The sequence below is a fragment of the Protopterus annectens genome, chromosome 1.part2, assembly GCF_019279795.1.
Source record: "Protopterus annectens isolate FY-2018-M chromosome 1.part2, PAN1.0, whole genome shotgun sequence".
NCBI classification, from domain to species: Eukaryota; Metazoa; Chordata; order Ceratodontiformes; family Protopteridae; genus Protopterus; species Protopterus annectens.
In genome coordinates this window covers 565,812,297-565,833,208 of record NC_056727.1, presented here as the reverse complement: position 1 = coordinate 565,833,208, position 20,912 = coordinate 565,812,297, and the positions used below count along the sequence as shown (strand labels likewise).

General features: G+C 35.8%; 1 protein-coding gene across 3 annotated transcripts in view; it reads right to left on the bottom strand.

Moving 5' to 3' along the window:
• VIT (vitrin) overlaps nucleotides 1-20,912 on the bottom strand; it is a 1,072,224-nt gene that overhangs the window by 347,285 nt on the left and 704,027 nt on the right. For all 3 annotated transcript variants that reach the window (XM_044057778.1, XM_044057780.1, XM_044057779.1), the window contains one exon: nucleotides 9,291-9,353. In XM_044057778.1, coding sequence (XP_043913713.1) covers nucleotides 9,291-9,353 — 63 coding nt within the window. The remainder of the gene's footprint in view (nucleotides 1-9,290; nucleotides 9,354-20,912) is intronic.

Genomic DNA, 20,912 nt, shown 5'->3' with positions numbered 1-20,912 from the left:
AAAAACACAGTGTTTCCTTTAATTGTGTTTGTTTTTTGATATGTTGTTCTGAGTATTTGTACTTCATTAGTTGAGGTTCAATATGTTGCTTTTTTGATGAAGCAACATGCACCCATATCTGTCTGTCTGTCTATCTATCTATCTATCTATCTATCTATCTATCTATCTATCTATCATCTAAGTATTAAGCAAACGGTATAAAGGGTATTCAAAAAAGATCAATCTTTTCAGTTGAATACAGTCTTTTTATATAGTAGGGAAGCCTCTTTGTATCCCCGACCCCCTGCTAATTATATATATACAAACTATTAGATCACACTACAAAACTGTGGTGGTGGTGCTGCGGTAGCGTTGTCGCCTCGTAGCAAGATGTTGTCCCGTTCGATTCTCAGCTAGAGCGTCTTCTGTGTGGAGGCATACGTGAATGGGGCATGCCTTCGTTGAAGGTTGTGCGTCAGGGCTGGTAACCTGGTACGTAAAAATCCACTACCAATCATTAGCGGACCGGAGTTCCGCTGTGGCAACCCCTAACCGGGAAAAGCCGAAAGACACAAACAAACAATTAGATCACACTACATTGGGGGAAAAGACAAATTCCCATACCACACTGTACCACAAAATTGTACACAGAACTGTTTTCAGGAAGAAAAACAGAAAAAAGAGCAATTGATCTTCTGAGAATTTGATCTTAGCAATTATAGTTATATATATCTACATCTATATCTATATCTGTCTGCGATTATATAGATAGATATTTCAGGTAATAGAATCATTTTAATAAACATAAGTCTATCCTCAAATATATGAAAATTATTATTCCACATATTATTATAAGTGAATTTATTAAGTTATCATTGTTTAGTATGATAGATAATAGAACTTAATATCTTTCACTATGATAATTCCTAAATATGTGAAGGAGTCTCTATCTTTATTAATGTTATATTGGTGATTCAACATTTCTCTAATAGTTGGAGTTATTTATAGCCTTTCTGCTTTATTTTATTTTATTTTGAGTTTAGAAATATTTTCAAATATAATTATAGACCTGAATATGTTATTAGTAATAGTTAACACATAATCAGCAAACAAATGGATTTTGATTAATATTTACTGTTTATATCAAATCATTAAATATTTGGATCAAATCTAATGTTGTTGTTGTTGTTTGTCTTTCGGCTTTTCCTGGTTAGAGGTCGCCACAGCGGAACTCCGGTCCGCTAATGATTGGCAGTAGATTTTCATGAACGCCTAGGTGCCAGCTTGACGTCCAACCTTCAGCGAAGGCACGCCCATTTACGCATGTCTTTTGAACGCCACCCAACCGCGGGGAGGACATGCAGGCTCCTCCCCATGGTTGGGTGGCGTTCAAAAGACATGAGTAAATGGGCGTGCCTTTGCTGAAGGTTGGACGTCGAGCTGGCACCTCGGCGTTCGTGAAAATCTACTGCCAATCATTAGTGGACCGGAGTTCCGCTGTGGCGACCCCTAACCGGGAAAAGCCAAAAGACAAACAACAACAACAACAACATTAGATTTGATCCAAATATTTAAAAGGCTGTATAGTGAGTGCAAAAGTAAGGTGAGAGAAGGCATCCCTGTTTTGTGCCTTTAGTTGGGTTAACTGCTTGAAAAAAACTGAACCAATTTTGATATAGGCATTGGAACCCCCGGACATGATGTTAAACATTCTTATAAATTTCTGAGGTATATCATAGCATTGCAGTACTTTAAATAGATTTTATTTATTTATTTTACATTTGTTGACCGGGATAGTCTGACTGGATACATGTCCATTTTCTGCGTAGGCCAGGGGAGAAAAGCTCCAATCATGCAGATAATAATATACACATTAAAAAGTAAATCATGGTTTACAGACTGTCATAGATAATAACATACACATTAAAAAGACTAGTAAGGTAAAGTTTACAGACTATCGTAGATAATAGGACATTTAGTGAAAGTCAGTATTGTGTACAATACTATTTAGTATACAATAGCTAAGAAGAAAAAATTGAATATTCCAAAGAGCAGGTATGTAAAAGAGGAAACTCAAGTACTAGAGGCTAGATAAGTAGAGATGATATGGTCTAGGAACATCAGTGTGAAATAATCCATAGTCCTGAAATAGCTATTTCAATTTACAGAATCAAAAGTCTTTTATAGATCCAGTAATAAGAAGGCTAATTTACTTTTTTAGTATTTGACTAACAGGTAAAGTTAAAACTCTTTTTATGTTATCTTGTGTTTGCCTTTTGACTAGAAAACCTGTCTGATCTTTATTTATCATAATATCCACTATTAACTTCAGTCTGTTTTCAAATATGGAAATACTTTTAGCCTACATTTAAAAGTGAAATAGGGCTGTATGACCCACAGATTTATGGGTCTTTATCCTGTTTTAATATAGGCGTAATTACAACATAGATATATATATATATATATATATATATATATATATATATATATATTCCTATTACAAGAACGAAAGTTCACTACTTCGAACTTGTAATAGGAAGCCTCACTTCTGCGAAAGTTCACTTTAACTAAAGTGAACTTTTGCGTAAGTGCACTTCACCAAAAACACCGTAGCACAGTGGAGGACATAAAAAACAAGCTATGTCCTCCACTATGGTGCGATAGTCACGGACCTTAGGGTTAGGGCACGGGTTAGGGTAAGGTGATAGTTAGTAAAGCTATCCCCTTACCCTAACCCATGCCCTAACCCTAAGGTCCATGACTATCGCACCATAGTGGAGGACATTGCTATGTCCTTCACTGCGCTGCAGTCATCACAGACCTTAGGTTTAGGGCACAGGTCATGGTAAGGAGATAGCCCTATGGGCTATCCCCTTACTATGACCCGTGCCCTAACCCTAAGGTCCGTGAGTACTGCACGGAAGTTCAGTACAGCACCTGCTCGTTGTACTGAACTTCACATAAGTGCACTTTAGATTAAGTGCACTTTCGCTGCAGTGAGCATTCCATGCACTATTTCGAATTAGTGAAAATTCGATCTAGTGTATGGAACCCATATATATCTATATCTATATCTATATATATATATATATATCTATATATATATATATATATATATATATATAATGTGTGTGTGTGTGTGTGTGTGTGTGTATGTGTGTGTTTATATGGGATTATGTCAGAAGCTTGAGTTTTCAGAAACTCGAAATTCATGCTGAGACAGTATGATTGAGTTTTCAGAAACTTGAACTTTAAAATGAAGAAAAATCTACCTTTTTTCTACCTTTTTGCACATACCCCTGAATGTTATATATACTAACTCCGTGACTGAACTACAGTGTGGTAAAGAGTAAATTCCACAATCCTCACTGTACTGCGATTTCCATTCAAAAACTGTGAGCTATTGGAAACTCGATCATATCAATTCGACAATATGAAATTCGAGTTCCTGAAAACTCGAGCTTCTGAAGGGGACCCATATATAATGTGCTTGGGTAGTTTTGGCAACTGCTTGCCTGAACTCATATTCGAGTATGAGCATTAGTGGCAGCCTACCATAGTTAAAAGATGCTTGAGTCCCTGGCTTTTAGGCAGTAGTTTCCCAACACTTGCGACTTGAGCACTTGTAGAACACCCAACTGGAATCTATAAAGTGTTCATTTGTTCAGGTGTGAAGTTAATTTTAATATTTTCTTCAAATATTCTTCTACAACCTCTTCTTTCACATTTTCATTAGACATTTAATTACTTCTTTCATAAATGTTTTAAAAACTTATAACATTTTTTCTATATTTCATGCTGTCTTATTTGACTCAGTGAAAGTTGCATATTTTATTGGGTAAGATTTATTTATGTGTTTACAAGTATTAACTAGTCTGGCTAAACCTTTTGATGTCATTGTGTAACAATTTAATTTAATTTAATCTTCACCAAAACAATTTCTGCTTTATTTGTTAAAATCTACTGATAATGCTTTGTTAAAGTTTTTACCTTGTTAATAATATTTCTCTGTTCCCTTTGACTTCCAATATGGCTTTATGTAGTTTTTCTTGAATATCAGCTAGAACTTTATTCCATCTTACCACACCATTTTTTAATTTTATTAGATAAATACATTTAAAGGAGCTTACAATACCACGTTAATAACCAATCCATTATTATTATAGGACATATAATCCTTTATCTGTATGCATACAATTCTGAAAATCTTTTAGTTTTGACACATATGCTGGAGTTTTTGTGAATATTATATATTTCCTTATATCTATCTTTATATTAAATCCTATTGCATTGTGTTCAGACAGGGGACAAGGAATAATTCTTGCTTCCTCAATTTTATGTTTAAATTCATTCAAAACATAATCTATCTATTTTTGTTTGAGTATGAAATAAATATGAATAATTATAAAAATATGGCTCCATTATGTCGAGCTCTATCTTTAAGACTCATTATTTCATTCCATTTTTTCTCCACCTTTGACAATGCTGATGTTGTTAGATCTTTCTTAACAGATGTAACTTGTTTGTGTAAGTCACAGTTAAAATTCCCTTTCATATCACTCAATAGGATTTCCATTGTCTTTAGCTAATTTACTACCCATTCCTGCAAACCAGAACAAAACTGCCAACAAAGGGTACTCTTTGAAATTCAATATTCACTATAACAAACATACAATTTAAATAATTTCATTTAAATACCATTTGGTATAACATTATTCTTCCTCCACAGAATGGTAGCTCCCCTTCTGTTTTCATTGAAGTAAGAAGCTGCTATATTTCCACACATTTTTAAATTCAACGTATTGATATCTTGTTTACTTAAAGTAGTTTCCTGTAAAATACCACAATGATTTGTTCACATTTATATATTTTAGTAAAGATCTCCTTTTCTTGCCACTATTTATATCATTACTGTTTAAAGATAGTGTACTTAAAGTCCTCATTGGTGTATACTGTGCACTTTTCATTAGAGTCAAGAACATTACATTTTGCTGAAATGTTTGTTCTAGTCCGTATAATTTTGTGCAGCATAATGTTTGTGTCAAAAATAAATAACTTGAACTTTTGCACTTCAACAGAAGATAATGCATATACTTTATCAAATAATAGTCAACTGAAAATCTCTTTCTGTAACTATCTTACACTCCCCATACTCGTGGATACAATGTTCCCAGTCTTAGTAAGACTACGTAGACTAGGAATTCAATCCACTAAATAACTATATCTAATATAGAAATCATTCCTGTTCATCTAATAATACCAGTGCTGATTAAAGTAAAAAAAAACATAAATCTTGTTCTTACCTGGAGCCTTGATCCACCATCAAAGTAAATATGCAAATATAATTACCAATTATATATTAGGAAACCATGATATGACTATATTTTGTTTTACATCTCTCATTACTAATATCTACTTATTATATATACTGTTTTTAAGGATATTTCTGTTTTATTTCCATATAGTACCTTATTTAACAATAAATTCATACATACGATACACTGTAGTTAAACTAGGATATAAATGTTGTTCTCATCTTATGTCATGTCCTTTTAAATTGCTTATATTAGTTACATTCTCATATTAACACTATATCGGTATTTCCAACATCCAGATAAAAGATTCAGAATACTGTCAGAAATAACTTTTATACATATTATATTATTCAGTTTTATTTTCACATCTTTACATACTGTTATAATCAAAATGATAGTTAATTGCTAGTTACTGAATCAGCTCCAATTTAACATATAATTCATATTGCATTTAACATATTAACTAGTATTCAAATAATGAAACCCAAACATATTGTAAACATTTACTACTTAACTTTAAACTAATATATTCTAATTCATTATTTAACGTGTACATTATATACTTTTTATAGTTTTATTAATGATATTCTGTTTTCCTTCAGTTATTATATCATCATTATGTACCATTTAAATACTATACTTCCTGCTTTGCAGCCTAATCGTGTGAGTCTGTAGAGGCACAGCACTGTAGAGTTATATTTACATAAATATAAAGCTCCAGGTACATGACATTTGTGTTCAAATGCTGCTAAAATGCTATATCAGTTCACTAGATCAAGAAACTTGTTTTCTCACTCCTCTCTCCCCCTCTCAGAAAAGAAGAAGAGGAAAGAAAAACACATACAACTCTTTATACACACACACGTGTGTGTGTGTGTGTGTGTGTGTGTGTGTGTGTGTGTGTGTGTGTGTGTATTGGTATATTGTATATAAGCAAACCGGCCTCATGTCGAATGTAAAACATTGACAAAGTAAGTTTGATCATATACAGTAGCAGAAAAGAGAACCAAAAACAATGACATTTAAAATGTAATCCCCCATAATACTAACCTCAAATTTGTCTGAATAGTGGTAGGGTTACGGGAAGATTTTAATGACATTGAGGTATAAGGTTAGGGTTGGGGAAAGTGGTAGCATTAGGGTTAGGGTTAGCACCGATTACTAAAGAGGGCAGGGGGCTCTGTCCTCCTGCACTCACCTTAGTAATGGATGCAAACCCTAATCCTAATGCTACCCCTTCCCCTAACCCTAACTCTACACCGTAACATCATTAAAACTTCCCATAACACTGCGACTACACAAGACAGACTCAGACACACAAGCATTCACAAGTGCATGCACAACACTACATCTGTCCCCTAACTTAACCCTTACTCTTACCCCAAAATACTCAAACTCCCACACAAACACACAACATCCATCCTTCACTCATCCCTGACTGTAACCCTAACTCACACACACACACACACACACACACACACACACACACACACACACACACACACACACACACACACACACACACGTGCAGTCTCACTCCCCAGCCCCACTTATTTGTATCAGCATTCCATACCATCGACATATCCACCATTCGGTCATCCGTATAGTCAACATTAAATCACACCCCTGTGTTTGTCGAACAAACATGCATCTGGTAAAATGCAGGAGCAATATATATATATATATATATATATATATATATATATATATATATATATATATATATATATATATATATATACATACACACACACACACATATGGAAGCCAGTAATCTGACTGAATGTCTCTATGACTGACAGCTTTTTTGTCAACACAATTTGGTCTGCAGAACAGCTGATCGACAGTTATATGAGACTGCAGAATTATCCGAGTTGGTGAATATTCCCTTTCCCCCTGGTACTGTCCACCACAAACCCCTCTTCCTTTAAAAAATCACTTCACTCACATCTAACATACAAGTGGGAATGCTCCTGCTCCCACCCCACATAGCCTATTCTCCTCTTCCTACAAGCAACTATTTCATTTATTCTAGACTCTAATTTCATATTTGCATCTAGCAAATACTAAGCCAATTGTAAATAGCTTCTTATAATTCTCTAATTATACTATTCCATTTCAAGAAACGGTATATTTACAAATGCAATGTTTGTTTTTTGTACTTAATGTAACCTAAAATTTAATTGTAATTGCTGTAATCTTTGTTTTGTCTTGGAGCTTTTCTCCCCAGGACTCCATTCAAAATGGGTTCTTATTGACCCAATGGACTATCCTGGTTAACCAACTGCAAATAAAAATAATAAATAAATAAAATACTGTGAAATCTCCCCTTTTCCCCTGGTATTGTGAAATCTCAAAGTAGGAATATATAATTAGCAGAATATGGGGGTGCAGTGGGCAGCAAAAAAGAATGTTTCCCTGAGGCTATTTCCTGGAACATGGGCACTGCCTTGTCAACCTTTTTTTCGATTTAGATGTTTCATTTTTATTTAGTGCACACACACACACACACACACATAAAAGTGTATATATATATATATATATATATATATATATATATATATATATATATATATATATATGTATATATATATATATATATATATACACACACACACACACACACACACACACACACACACACACACACACACACACACACACACACACACACACACACACACACACACATGTCTCTGTGTGTGTGTCTGTGCATTACTTTAAATTGTCAATGAACTTTGACAAACAGAAAATGCCACTGGCGAGCACTATAATCGAAACAAAAAAAAATTTGACTGTAGTGATCACAAATGTAATCAAACACATTACACTTGTGATCATGTTAAACAATTAAAAGCTTGTTTTTTTTACTTGTGGGGCTTCACCCCCACTGTCCTGAAAATTAAATATACTAAGTCCACGTTTATGCAACCACTGACGAAGTGGAAAATTCCTTAAATATATTACAGTGGAACTGTTGTATTTCCACAGTAATATAATGCAGCCACTTTTACCACTGATGAAAATTTATCAAAAATAGTCACAGTAGATAAAGATGTGCCATGCCAAGCCAATGGCACCCATCTCTCTCTCTCTCTCTCTATATATATATATATATATATATATATATATATATATATATATATATATATATATATATATATATGTACATACACAAAAATAAAACTTTTCACCTAACTCTGCCTAATGCCGTTAACCTGAGTCACTATTACTCAAAGAAAAACAAAAAAAATCTTTTATAACTGTCTCTCAGCAAATACAAAATTACCACCAACAGTTCGATTTTACTTTTTATTGACATGAAAAGCAAATTTTAAACAAGAGCTTGAAACTTCTGTATCTGTTTCCCGTTGTAATGGGCACAACTGTAACTGACTATTTCAATTTAAAATCTGATATTTATTAAATATTTACTTAATAAACAGATCCTGTGTGATTCATATACTGCTATAGCCATTAAACTACTAGCTTTTGATTGTAGTACACTAGTTGCCATTTTGTGACATTGTCCTTGGGTCACTCTTCTGAAATAGCCTCTTGCTAAATGGGATTTGTCCAGTATACAAAGCATAAATTAATAGTAGTGTATATGATGTTTACATAACAATGCAAACAAGCAAACAAATAAATAAATGAATGAATGAACAAACAGCATGTTGTGTTCCTTTGTACATTTTTTTGCAAAGCACATAATTGTGAATGCATGGACCAGAATGAATCAGCTTGGTACACATACATAAAGCTTTGCAAGAACTAATACACATTTAACACACACAACAATGACATTGGGTTAGTCTTTGATGTAAGCAGTTTATTTGGTCTGGAAATGGGTCAGAGACAGAACAAAATCTGCATTTGTTGCCATCCTTAATTCAAGGCAAGCCAAAAGTTATGCAGTCACATTCTGCTTCTCATTGGCCTGTAAATGGGTTATCAGGAAAAGAAAACAATTCTGAATATGAGAAAATAACTTACTTGTTTGGTCAAAACCAAGGATCCACTTGTCAAATTCAGACTGGCCTGGTCTGGCATGCTGAACTGAAACAAAAAATATTGTTGCTATCAGTGTTAATATTCATATGACTACTGGTATGTAGGAAAAACTGCACCTGAGAACCAGAAATCCTTGATGCATGTTATTGCAAGACCCCTTATGACCGCAAATTAATATTATACATCAAGACTAACTTATGGAAAGTGGCCATTACATAACTACAGCTGTTTACTGTTACCTACTGGATACTTAGAAGGCAGGCACCAGTACACAGCATGTTAGGAACAAAGGAGCAGATTTATACAGTACCAGACTTACATATGTCCATTTCTTGGCTTACTCTAAAAGCAATGAAAGTTACTTCTTTCCATCTTCATCTTCCTAATAGCAGGTAACTCTTTTCATGCATCACATATTCTTAATCTTCCCCACATTGTTTGCCTTTTCCACATTTTCAGGAATTTGGTATCATGCATCCTTCAGCCTTTCTGTACATACATGCTTTGTCATGCTCCCCCTTGCCTTGCTCACTTCCAGCCTCATTAAGTGCTTACATATTCTCTAATTCTCCTGAGAAATGTAGTGCATCTCCTTGCCTGCTCCATCTCTACTGTCCTACTTTGAGCAGCTCTTCCATTCTTTTTGTCTTCATACAGAAATATTCTCAAAAGTTGCATTTTAATATGCGCGAACCCTTACAGGTGGCTACTAGAAGAGCAATACCAACACATCCATATCTCATCTGTTCTTACACACACACACACACACACACACACACACACACACACACACACGTGTGTGTGTGTGTGTGTGTGTGTGTATGTCTTGGCTGATAATAATAAAAGAGAGTGAGTGATCGTATGTGTGCTCTTACACTGCCGTTGTTGGTGTGGAGAGGTCATGTGACCATGTGCTTTATAATAAAGGAGGAAATGAGGGTTGTTCCCCTTTTCCATTTTTAACCAGATTGATTGCCTTCACATGTGTTTATTTTCCTCTGTAAATGTATGTCTAACCCGAAGTTCTTACCCTTAAGATGATACTGCCAACAGGTTATGGGCCCAGGAGGGAAGTAGGAAGTCGATGGCATAGACTATGTTTTGACAGAGATGAGAAGAATTACGAATTGTGGGAGACAAAGTTTCTAGGGCACCTGCTTTTGCTAGGGCTGAAAGATGCCATTTTGCGAAATGTGCAGCAAGACGCAGAAGATGACGAGAATGAGAATGAAGGCGACGACGATGCTGAGAAAAATGAGGAGGCATATGCAGAACTAATACAGTTCTTAGATGACAAAAGTTTGTCCCTCGTCATGAGAGACACTGCAGACGATGGTGGAGAAGCGCTCCAGATCCTGAGAGACCATTATGCTGGGAAAGGGAAGCCATGGGTAATTAACCTATGCACCGAATTAACAAGCCTCCAAAAGGCCATCAGTGAAAGTGTCACAGACTATATTATTAGGGCTGAGATGGCCATTACAGCACTTAGAAATGCTGGGGAGAAGCTCGGTGATAGATTACTAATTGCGATGATTCTGAAAGGGTTGCCTAAAACTTTTAAACCATTTGCAGTACACATCACGCAAGATGATAAGTTGAGCTTTGGTTCAAAACAAGGTTGAGAAGCTATGAACATACCGAGAAATTTAACGCCAATGTAAGTAATGATAATGTGATGAAAGCAAGTGGCCTTGGGGAAAGAGTAAGGGCAGAGATTATATGCTATAGCTGTGGCCAAAAGGGACACAAGGCATGAGAATGCCGGAGGGAATATAAAGGCCAGAGACAGTGGTGTAGCTTGTGTAAAACTCTAGCCACAGAGACAGTAACTGTAGATGAAAAAAGAAAGACAATGTGAAACAAGCAACTGTTGTGAATGATCACACATTTGTCTTCAGAATAAACGAGCATCAAATTTGTGAATTAAAACAGAAGGAATTAATGGTGGACACTGGTGCCACGTCACACATAATTAACGACCTGAAAAAGTTTAAATGCTTTGATGCAACTTTCCAACTGGAGGAACACATTGTGGAATTAGCTAATGGAACGAGAACCTGTGGGGCCACACAAAAGAGAGGTAATGCAGAGGTATGGCTGCTAGACACAGAGGGGCACAAAGTAAAGGTGATGATGACTCGGACACTGTATATCCCGACGTATCCACAAAGCATTTTTTCTGTTAAGGCAGCAACGTCCAAGGGGGCCTCAATCAACTTTAAGCAAGGCCGGGACCAACTCGTCTACAAAAATGGCACCAGGTTTGACATAATTGAGTGTGACTGACTCTGTTTACTTAGACACATATAAAAACAGCACTAGGTTTGACATAATTGAGTGTGATAGATTCTATTATTTAGACACATATAAAAACGGCTCCAGGTTTGACATAATCAAGTGTGATAGACTCTATTATTTAGACACATATAAAAACGGCTCCAGGTTTGACATAATTGAGTGTGATAGATTCTATTATTTAGACATATATAAAAACGGCACCAGGTTTGACATAATTGAGTGTGACAGACACTATTATTTAGACACATATAAAAATGGCACCAGGTTTGACATAATTGAGTATGATAGACTATTATGTACACACATATGATGAAGAAAATGAAGGTGGGATACATTATGATGCATCTCAGAGCTGTTATGACATTTAAGCATGGCATAAAATGCTTGGTCACTGTAATTTCGAAGATGTGTCAAAATTATAAAAAGTGGTAAAAGGAATGAAAATTAAAGGTAAAGTTGAAAGACCTAACCTAGATTGTGAAACCTGTATGCAGGCGAAAATAAAATGAAATAAACACTATTGTGTGCCTGAAGGAAGACACGCACTGTATAAGCTATAATACGACCTGTTTAATAGGCAATAACAACTCCAAACAAACGGACAGATAAAAATAACAAACGGATCAAGCGCTTTCATCCACCCAGCATGTGGACTTCATCAGAATCAATTATACAATTACCAAAGGCTAATTTATACTTTTCTTGGCGCCACAATGATAAAACCATTTAAAAAGATACAACCTAAAAATACCAAAGTATGCATATTCAAGTAAATTGCACTCAAATAACTCCATTAGTACGTATATATTAAAATAATCAAATGAATTGTAAACACACCCATTGCAACTAGTTCATTAATAATCAGTTGCATGAATATAAAATGCATACATATACAGAGAATATATAAATTATGTATATGTGTTTCAAACCATTTATATTTTCATTTTTTTATATAAAGTTAAAATCCTATGGGAAATGACTTTATGCATGAACTAGATATAAAATTAGCTACTATGATAGAATTTGTGATGTCATATATCCAATACTCATACATCCTATACCTATCTATTATGTCTATCATAGTGGTGTAAAAAATCTGTACCCTTACATTTAAAGTACTGATACATAATAAAAGTAATGTGTGTGCATATAACCATATGCATATCTATCACCTATTGTGACTTTTGTAAAATGGGTTTAATAGTAGTATAATCATTTAGTCCTGGTGTGGTGGATGCATCAGTTAATATTTGCCATCTCACTTCTTTCTCAGCCAAGTATACTTTTGTGTTTCCTCCTCTACTATTCATTTTTACTTGTTCTAAGATGGCAAATTTAAATCTATGACTATTACCAGTAGCCTCTATATGTCGGTACAAAGCATTAGTACTGTCATTTTTCCTAATTGCATATAGATGATCATAAATTCGTCTCTTAAACATTCGTTCAGTTTTACCAATGTAAAAACCAGTACAAGCTAAACATTTGGCCATATATATAATATTTTTAGTATTGCAATTACCATTGCTAAAGGTAATTCTAGTCCTATTAATATTCTCTAGGACAATCCCTTCATCTTCTAGTATAACTTGACAATATCTACAACATCCACATTTTCTGGTTCCCTTGTGCTGTGTACTTATGCAATCTACCCTATTATTCCTCTCAAAGATAGACTTCAAATTTGTTCCCATTTTATATACAAAATTAGGTGCATCCCCTACTATTTCTTTTAATGCACTGTCTACTATAAGTATATTCCAATATCGATTTAACATTTGTTTTATTTGTGTGACCTGGGGGGTATATTCCAATATACATACTCGTTTATATTCAATAGCATGTTCATTCTTTATAATACTGTTGGTAAGAGGTTTACTCAAAACCGGGGAGAATTTTTTCCCCCATTCCCCTATCACATAAGTTTTTATCTCATTCATTAACTTAAAGGGATATCCCCTAGTACTAAACAAACTACAAATGAAGTCAGTTTCATCTAACATATCTTTATAAATGGAGGTCATTCTGGCGGCGTGAATGCACTGCCCCTTAAAGATACTATTCTTGGTTTTATATGGGTGATTGCTTGTGTACTCCAAATAATTATTAGAAAAGGTGTTTTTCCTATAAATACAGGATTTAAAACCGTCTTTGTTAGTAGAAACAAATGTATCTAGATATGCAATACCCACACCACTATAATTGTATTTGAATTTTAGATAATGACTACTACTATTCAAATAATTAATAAATTCTTCTATTTTGGTTTCGGGTCCATCCCATAATATGAAAATATCGTCCAGGAATTTCGTGTAATGTCTTATAAACCTAAAATATTCACTCTTAAACAATTTCTCAGTTTCCCAATCCAACATAACCAAGTTTGCATATATAGGGGCGCAAGCAGCCCCCATAGCCACTCCCTGAGTCTGCTTATAATATTCCCCTTCGAAATATATGTAGTTATACTCAAGAATTATTGACATAAGTTCCATAATTAAATCGATGTGGTCCCATTTCAAATGTGAATACTGTCTGATACTATTGCAAAAACTTTCTAAACCCTCTTGCTTTGGGATACATGAAAATAAGTCAATAACATCTACTGTAATAAATATAATTCCTTCTTTCCATAGTTGTGGTGTTAAATTCCCAAGAAACATCCAAGAGTCTTTAATCAAGTATGGTATTTTGCCATAAATGTGTTTTAACCATGTATCATTGACTACTCCCAAAGGAAATGTTTTTGATTGGCTACCTGAAATTATTGGCCGAAATGGTGGATCACGTAAGTTTTTATTTACTTTCGGAACTCCTACAATAGTAGCCAATGTGGGATGTTCCACAATCAAAAATTTATATATGTCTAAATTGATTCTTCCATCCAAAAAAAATTCCTCAAGGAACATGTCAATACGTCTGTACCCAATGTTAATTTCATTCACAGATACAGACATGTAATTCCCAGACTCTACTAATATTTCAAACCTCTTGTTGTATACATTTTGGTCATATAATACAACTCCACCCCCTTTATCCGGCTTCATAATTCTTACTGTATTATCATTTGTTAGCCATTTAAGGCAGTAACGTCCAAGGGGGCCTCGCTCAACTTTAAGCAAGGCCGGGACCAACTCATCTACAAAAATGGCACCAGGTTTGACATAATTGAGTGTGACAGACTCTGTTTACTTAGACACATATAAAAATGGCACCAGGTTTGACATAATTGAGTGTGATACATTCTATTATTTAGACACATATAAAAACAGCACCAGGTTTGACATAATTGAGTGTGATAGACTATTATGTAGACACATATGATGAAGAAAATGAAGGTGAGATACATTATGATGCATCTCAGAGCTGTTATGGCATTCAAGCATGGCATAAAATGCTTGGTCCCTATAATTTTGAAGATGTGTCAAAATTATAAAAAGTGGTAAAAGGAATGAAAATTAAAGGTAAAGTTGAAAGACCTAACCTAGATTATGAAACCTGTATGCAGGGGAAATTTGTCCAGAGCAGAAACAGAGAACCAGATGCAAGAGCAAAAGTTGAACTAGTCCATACTGATTTGGCAAGCCCAATTGAGCCAGTAGAAAAAGATGGCTTTTATTGCACTTTAGCATTTACTGATGACTACGTGGGTGTAATATTTGTCTACTTTCTGAAAGCCAAGAGTGATACAGTCAGAGTGAATGAAAAGTTTATTGCAGATTCAGCTCGTTATGGGAAGGTAAAGTGTATCAGATCAGATAATGGCACTGAGTTCATGTCGAAAGACTTTCAGTCATTATTGAGTAAAAATGTTATAAGACACGAAACGTCCACACCTTATTCACCCCATCAGAATGGGACAACAGAGAAACTGGAGAACACTGTTGGAAATGGCAAGGTGTATGTTGATAGAGTGACTTACCTAAAGAGTTGTGGACATATGCAGTAATGACTGCTGCCTTTATTCGCAACAGATGTTATAACAGGCATGGGGGCAGAGCCCATTCTTTATGCTAACAGGAAAGGAACCTGATCTTTCAAGGATGAGAAAATTTGTATCAGTGTGTTATGCATACAGACAAAATAAAAAGAAGTTAGACTCAAGATGTAATAAGGATCTTTGTCGGATATGATAAAAACAGCCCATCATATCTAGTATTATCCTGACACAGGTTAGTCAAGTTCTTTACTAAGAATGTAGCTGAATGCCAGATTCAGACAGACCCAGAAGTGATAGATGAAGATCTTAATACCAGAAGAAGTGTGCATGTTAAGTCAGAATCAAAAGTTGACAGTCAAGACACAAGGCAGGATACACACTACTCTAAAAGAGAGAGAAAACCACCTGCATACTTGAAGGACTATGAGTGTAAAGTTGAAAACGACGATTGTGTGACAGTTAATGTTGACTATTGTTACAGATTAATATGCAACACACCGCAGAGCTTTAAAGAAGCCATGACTTCTTCTAACTTGGAAAAGTGGGTCAAAGCTATGGAGGAGGAACTTAAGTCTTTAAAGGAAAACAACACATTTACACTCACCACACTGACGGAAGATAAAAATGCAGTGGGGGTAGGTAGATTTTCACGATAAATGACAATGCAGATAATACAGAGACTTACAAAGCTAAATATGCAGCTAAAGGCTACAGTCAAATCGCTGGTATAGATTATAATGAAACATTTGCACCAACTGCGAGTATGACATCTGTACATCTGTACGGATGTCCAAAACCTAAAGATGATGGCAGCTCAGTACGATTTAGAATTGCACCAGATGGATGTACAAACGGCTTATTTACATGCTCCTATTGAATGTGAGGTGCATATGGAGCAACCTGAAGGTTTTGAAAAGAAATCAAATAACGATGAAAAATTGGTTTGTAAACTGAATAAGCCATTATACGGATTGAAACAATCAGGGCATAACTGGAACAAAATGTTGCACGATTATCTTTGTGAAAATAGTTTTATCCAAAACCCTGCAGACCATTGTGTATACACTAGACAAGCTGAAAATGAGAAAACAGTTCTAATTATATGGGTAGACGATCTCATTATAGCAGCTAGTGACAATGAATCTCTAAACAAAGTAAAAGAAATGCTCAAAGCTAAATTTAAAATGAAAGATTTGGGAAAGCTGAAACATTTTCTAGGCATTTATTTTGCCCAGAATAGTGGTGAAGTAAAGATGAACCAAAAGAGGTACGTTACGAAAATTCTTGAGAAATTTGGTATGTCTTATTGTAAAGTAGGAAGTAATCCTTCCGAACAAAAAACAAACTTTGAATGTGACAGTGAATCTACAGATCCAAGAAAATATTGTGAGCTTGTGGGTAGTTTGATATATGTTATGACGAGCACGAGACCTGATCTTAGCTGGATTGTAAGTAAACTTTCACAATATTTGTCACAACTAAGTTAATCTCATTTAACACTAGCCAAACGTGTTAAGGTACTTAAAAGGTACTTTGGACAGAGAGCTGTGTTACAAGAAAAGTGAAGGGAGACTTCATCTTATAGTATACAGAGATGCAGACTGGGCAACAGATCAAAACGATAGGCATAGTACAACAGGTTATTGCTTTAGCCTTAATAGAGATCGGCCTATTATTTCATGGAAATCAAAGAAACAACAAACGGTGGCTTTATCTACATGTGAGGCAGAGTACATGGCATTGGCAGCGACAACACAGGAGGGTTTGTACCTTGTGCAGCTGTTGAGTGAAATGGATGAAGAGTGCAAGTATGTGCCAGTAACAATATCTGAGGACAATCAAGGAGCAATCGCTTTGTCAAAGAATCCAGTAAGCTGACAGAGATGTAAACATGTTGACATTATGTATCATTTTGTCAGGTCAGCACTTAATGATGACAAAATAAGCATTGAATATTGCCCGACAATGGACATGGTTGCAGATGTCTTTACTAAACCTGCTACGAAGTCGAAGATTGAAAAGTTCATGCATTACATATTTGGAATGTGAAGGAAAAGTTAACCAAAAATATGTTCTTAAAATGTATTTGTATACAGCGTAAGAGCAAGTGGGGGTGTTGGCTGATAATAATAAAAGAGAGTGAATGATCGTATGTGTGCTCTTACACTGACGTTGTTGGTGTGGAGAGGTCAATATTGGTCACATGACCATGTGCTTTATAATAAAGGAGGAAGAGAGGGTTGTTTCCCTCTTCCGTTTTTAACCAGATTGATTGCCTTCACATGTGTTTATTTTCCTCTGTAAATGTATGTCTAACCCAACTTTCTTACCCTTAAGATGATACCGCCAACAGTATGTGTGTGTGTATATATATTATATATATATATATATATATATATATATATATATATATATATATGTGTATAGAGTTACAGTTATATAAGTATATAGTAGTTTTCAGCAACTGGAGACTTTGCTTTATACTTAAGTGTGCTTAACGTACAGCAAATTACCCAATTTGAAAATGAAAAGCAAATATAATTGCTGTATCAAGCCAATTTAACTCAAAAAAGGACTGTCAAAATAAAATAATAGCTTACAGTTTAAAGTCTTTCTTCTGCTCATAAATTCTGAGGCAAAAGTCTTTGATACTCAGTTTCTGTTCTTATGGGTCTCAGCCTCTGTGTCTCTCCAGTACTTTCCCTCTCTCTCTAGCAGAGGGACAAACTGTCACTCCCTTTTATAGGAAGGGTATGTGGCCGCCTCTACTCTAGGCAAGTTTGTGAGATCCTCCCCCGACACTGCATCAGCACTGCAGCCTACATAATCCATAGCAGTTGCTAGTTAGCAAAAGGGCACATGACCCATTTAGATCACAAATGTGGTAACTTCCATCACTGGCCATCAAGCTACTACCTTGGCTGGCCCACAAATTCCATGGTACATGGGTTGTAGCACTCCATTCTGAGCACCAACTGGTAACATGTCTGACTTTGGAAGAGACATAGCACTGTGATCATTTCTTAGTGGAAAGAACTTTTTTCCCCTTGGCTCATCAGTTCAGTTGTTAGCTCTAAGGCACTTTGCTTCCCTCTCGTACTGAAGCATATTTTGATTTACTGCATACCTCTTCCTGAGCCCATTTTGTCTATGGCATTTTAACATTTTCTCTAGTGATCAATCATGTTTGAGTTCATTTTCTGCAAATGACTGTTTAAGCTGATACACTCAGTTGTTTAACGCAATTTTTTTTTATCTTTTGACATGGTACAGCATATCTTTTTTTCTGCTGCTCTAATAGTTCCTTATAGGATTCACCCAGAACCTTACTCAAGATAGCCTTTGATTTATTATGTGTGCCTTGAGATGCACAATTATCATGCATATTTTATTTTGGGAGTTATGTTCTGACAACAGTTGTGATTTTCCTCCCATCAGTCTTTTCAGTTCTGCTGCACCAGACTCCAGGATCATCATTCTAGTTTCCAGATTTTTTCCAAATTAGTGGTTTTATGTTTGGCTGTGTCTTCCATGATCTTTGGCAATTTAGAACATTTGCTTCATTTCACAAACTGGTTCAGTAACTATCTCGGTTTCTGAGTTTTCTTCTATAGACAGATTTAACTTTAAATGTATCATCTTAACAAAATAGCAGACAAATACTGGGAGGCACACGTGAACCACAAAACCAGTTGCAAATGAATCCAAGGCACAAGAAAAAAGCTGTAGTCACTCTTATTTGCAGGAAAACACAATAAAATAAGTGCTTTGGTCATCAACTATTGGAGACTTCATCAGACAAAATACAAACACTAAAAGCAGTCATTTAAAAGCAGAAGTAAGAGTGCACTCACCATCCTAACCAATCAAATCAAGTGGGAAATGACATCCCAGCAAGATCACTATTGCACTTAAAGGATTCATTTCATAAACAGATATAAAAATATATAAATATAAATACAAGAAAATTATAAAATATTTATAAATAGATAAATGAATTAATAAAACATTCTATGTCACACTGTCTAAAACCATATGAAACACATAGGTTCATAGGTGTGTACTAGGCTAATGGACCTGGAGCCTTTACAAGCCTAGCCCATAGGATTACCCTGGCATCGTGCCACCTGACCTTAGTTCCCAGGTCCTCAGTTGAGTAAAGCCACTGGAGTGATCCCTGGGGTGAATTTTCTATTTCCCATCCACTCATCAAGATTTCTCTTGAAGAGGGCCAGTGAGGTGCTCTGTTTGACATGTATGGGAAGCCTGGGCAGTCTCTGGGTTATGAACCTGCCCCTCCAAAATGTTCTGTTGATTGTTATAATGAGGTTGAGGTCTCTGGAACATGTGGTGTAGAGGGATTGGGATTTCTTTAGATGTAGCATTTCTAACAGAGCTGGGTCAGACATGGCTTTGTAAGTCAAGCAGAGATCGCCTCTAAGTAGGTGATATGAGACAGAGAATAGTTGGAGTTTTTTGAGTCTGTCCATATAGGACAACTGTTTAAGGCCTAGGATCTTCTTTGGTAGGTACTTTTGCGGCCTCTTCAGTTGTTGCAGGTATTTAATGAGGTACATGCCAAATGGGGCATTGTACTCAATGACTGGCCTAGTGAGGGAAGAGTAGAGGGAGACAATGACCTCTTTCTTCCTGGATGCAAAACCCTTAGTAATGTGAAGTGCCACATAGAAGGACTTTCTTACCACAGTGGCAATGTAGTGGTCAAAAGAGTGGTTGCTGTCAACCTGTGTTCCCAGATCTCTTAAAACGCCTTCTGTGTTCAGTGGACTACCATCAATGTGGTAATTCATGGGAACTGGGTTTTTCCCAAAGGGGATGATGACACAATTTTTGGCATTGAGCTTAAGGCCATGGTTCTGACACCAGTCGTTGGTCTCAGTGAGGCCTTTCTGTAGGATGTCAACATCACTTGGGGAGTTAATAATAGCTCCCAACTTGCAATCATCTGCGAACATTGTCAGCCAGAGTCACTTCATGTTGGCCCGGACTTCAGAGAAGTAGATACCAAACAGGAGAGGACCCAGGACCGAACCCTGTGGGACTCTACTTGTGACTAGTCGGCAGTCTGACTTGGAGTTAGCTACTTTCACACTGTAGGTTCTACCTGTGAGCCAGTTTGCAACCCACCTAGTAATATAGGGGTTGATGCCTAGCTTAGTGACTTTTTCTATGATTCCTTTGTGGGGAATGGTATCAAAGGCCTTGGCCAGATCAAGGTAGGCTGTATGAACCACCTTGCCTTCATCCACAGCTCTGGAGACTGGTGACATATAAAATTAATTTAAAACTGTCCATATGTGTTTAACAAATGCAGTAAACTATCTCTCCATTGCCTTTAATTT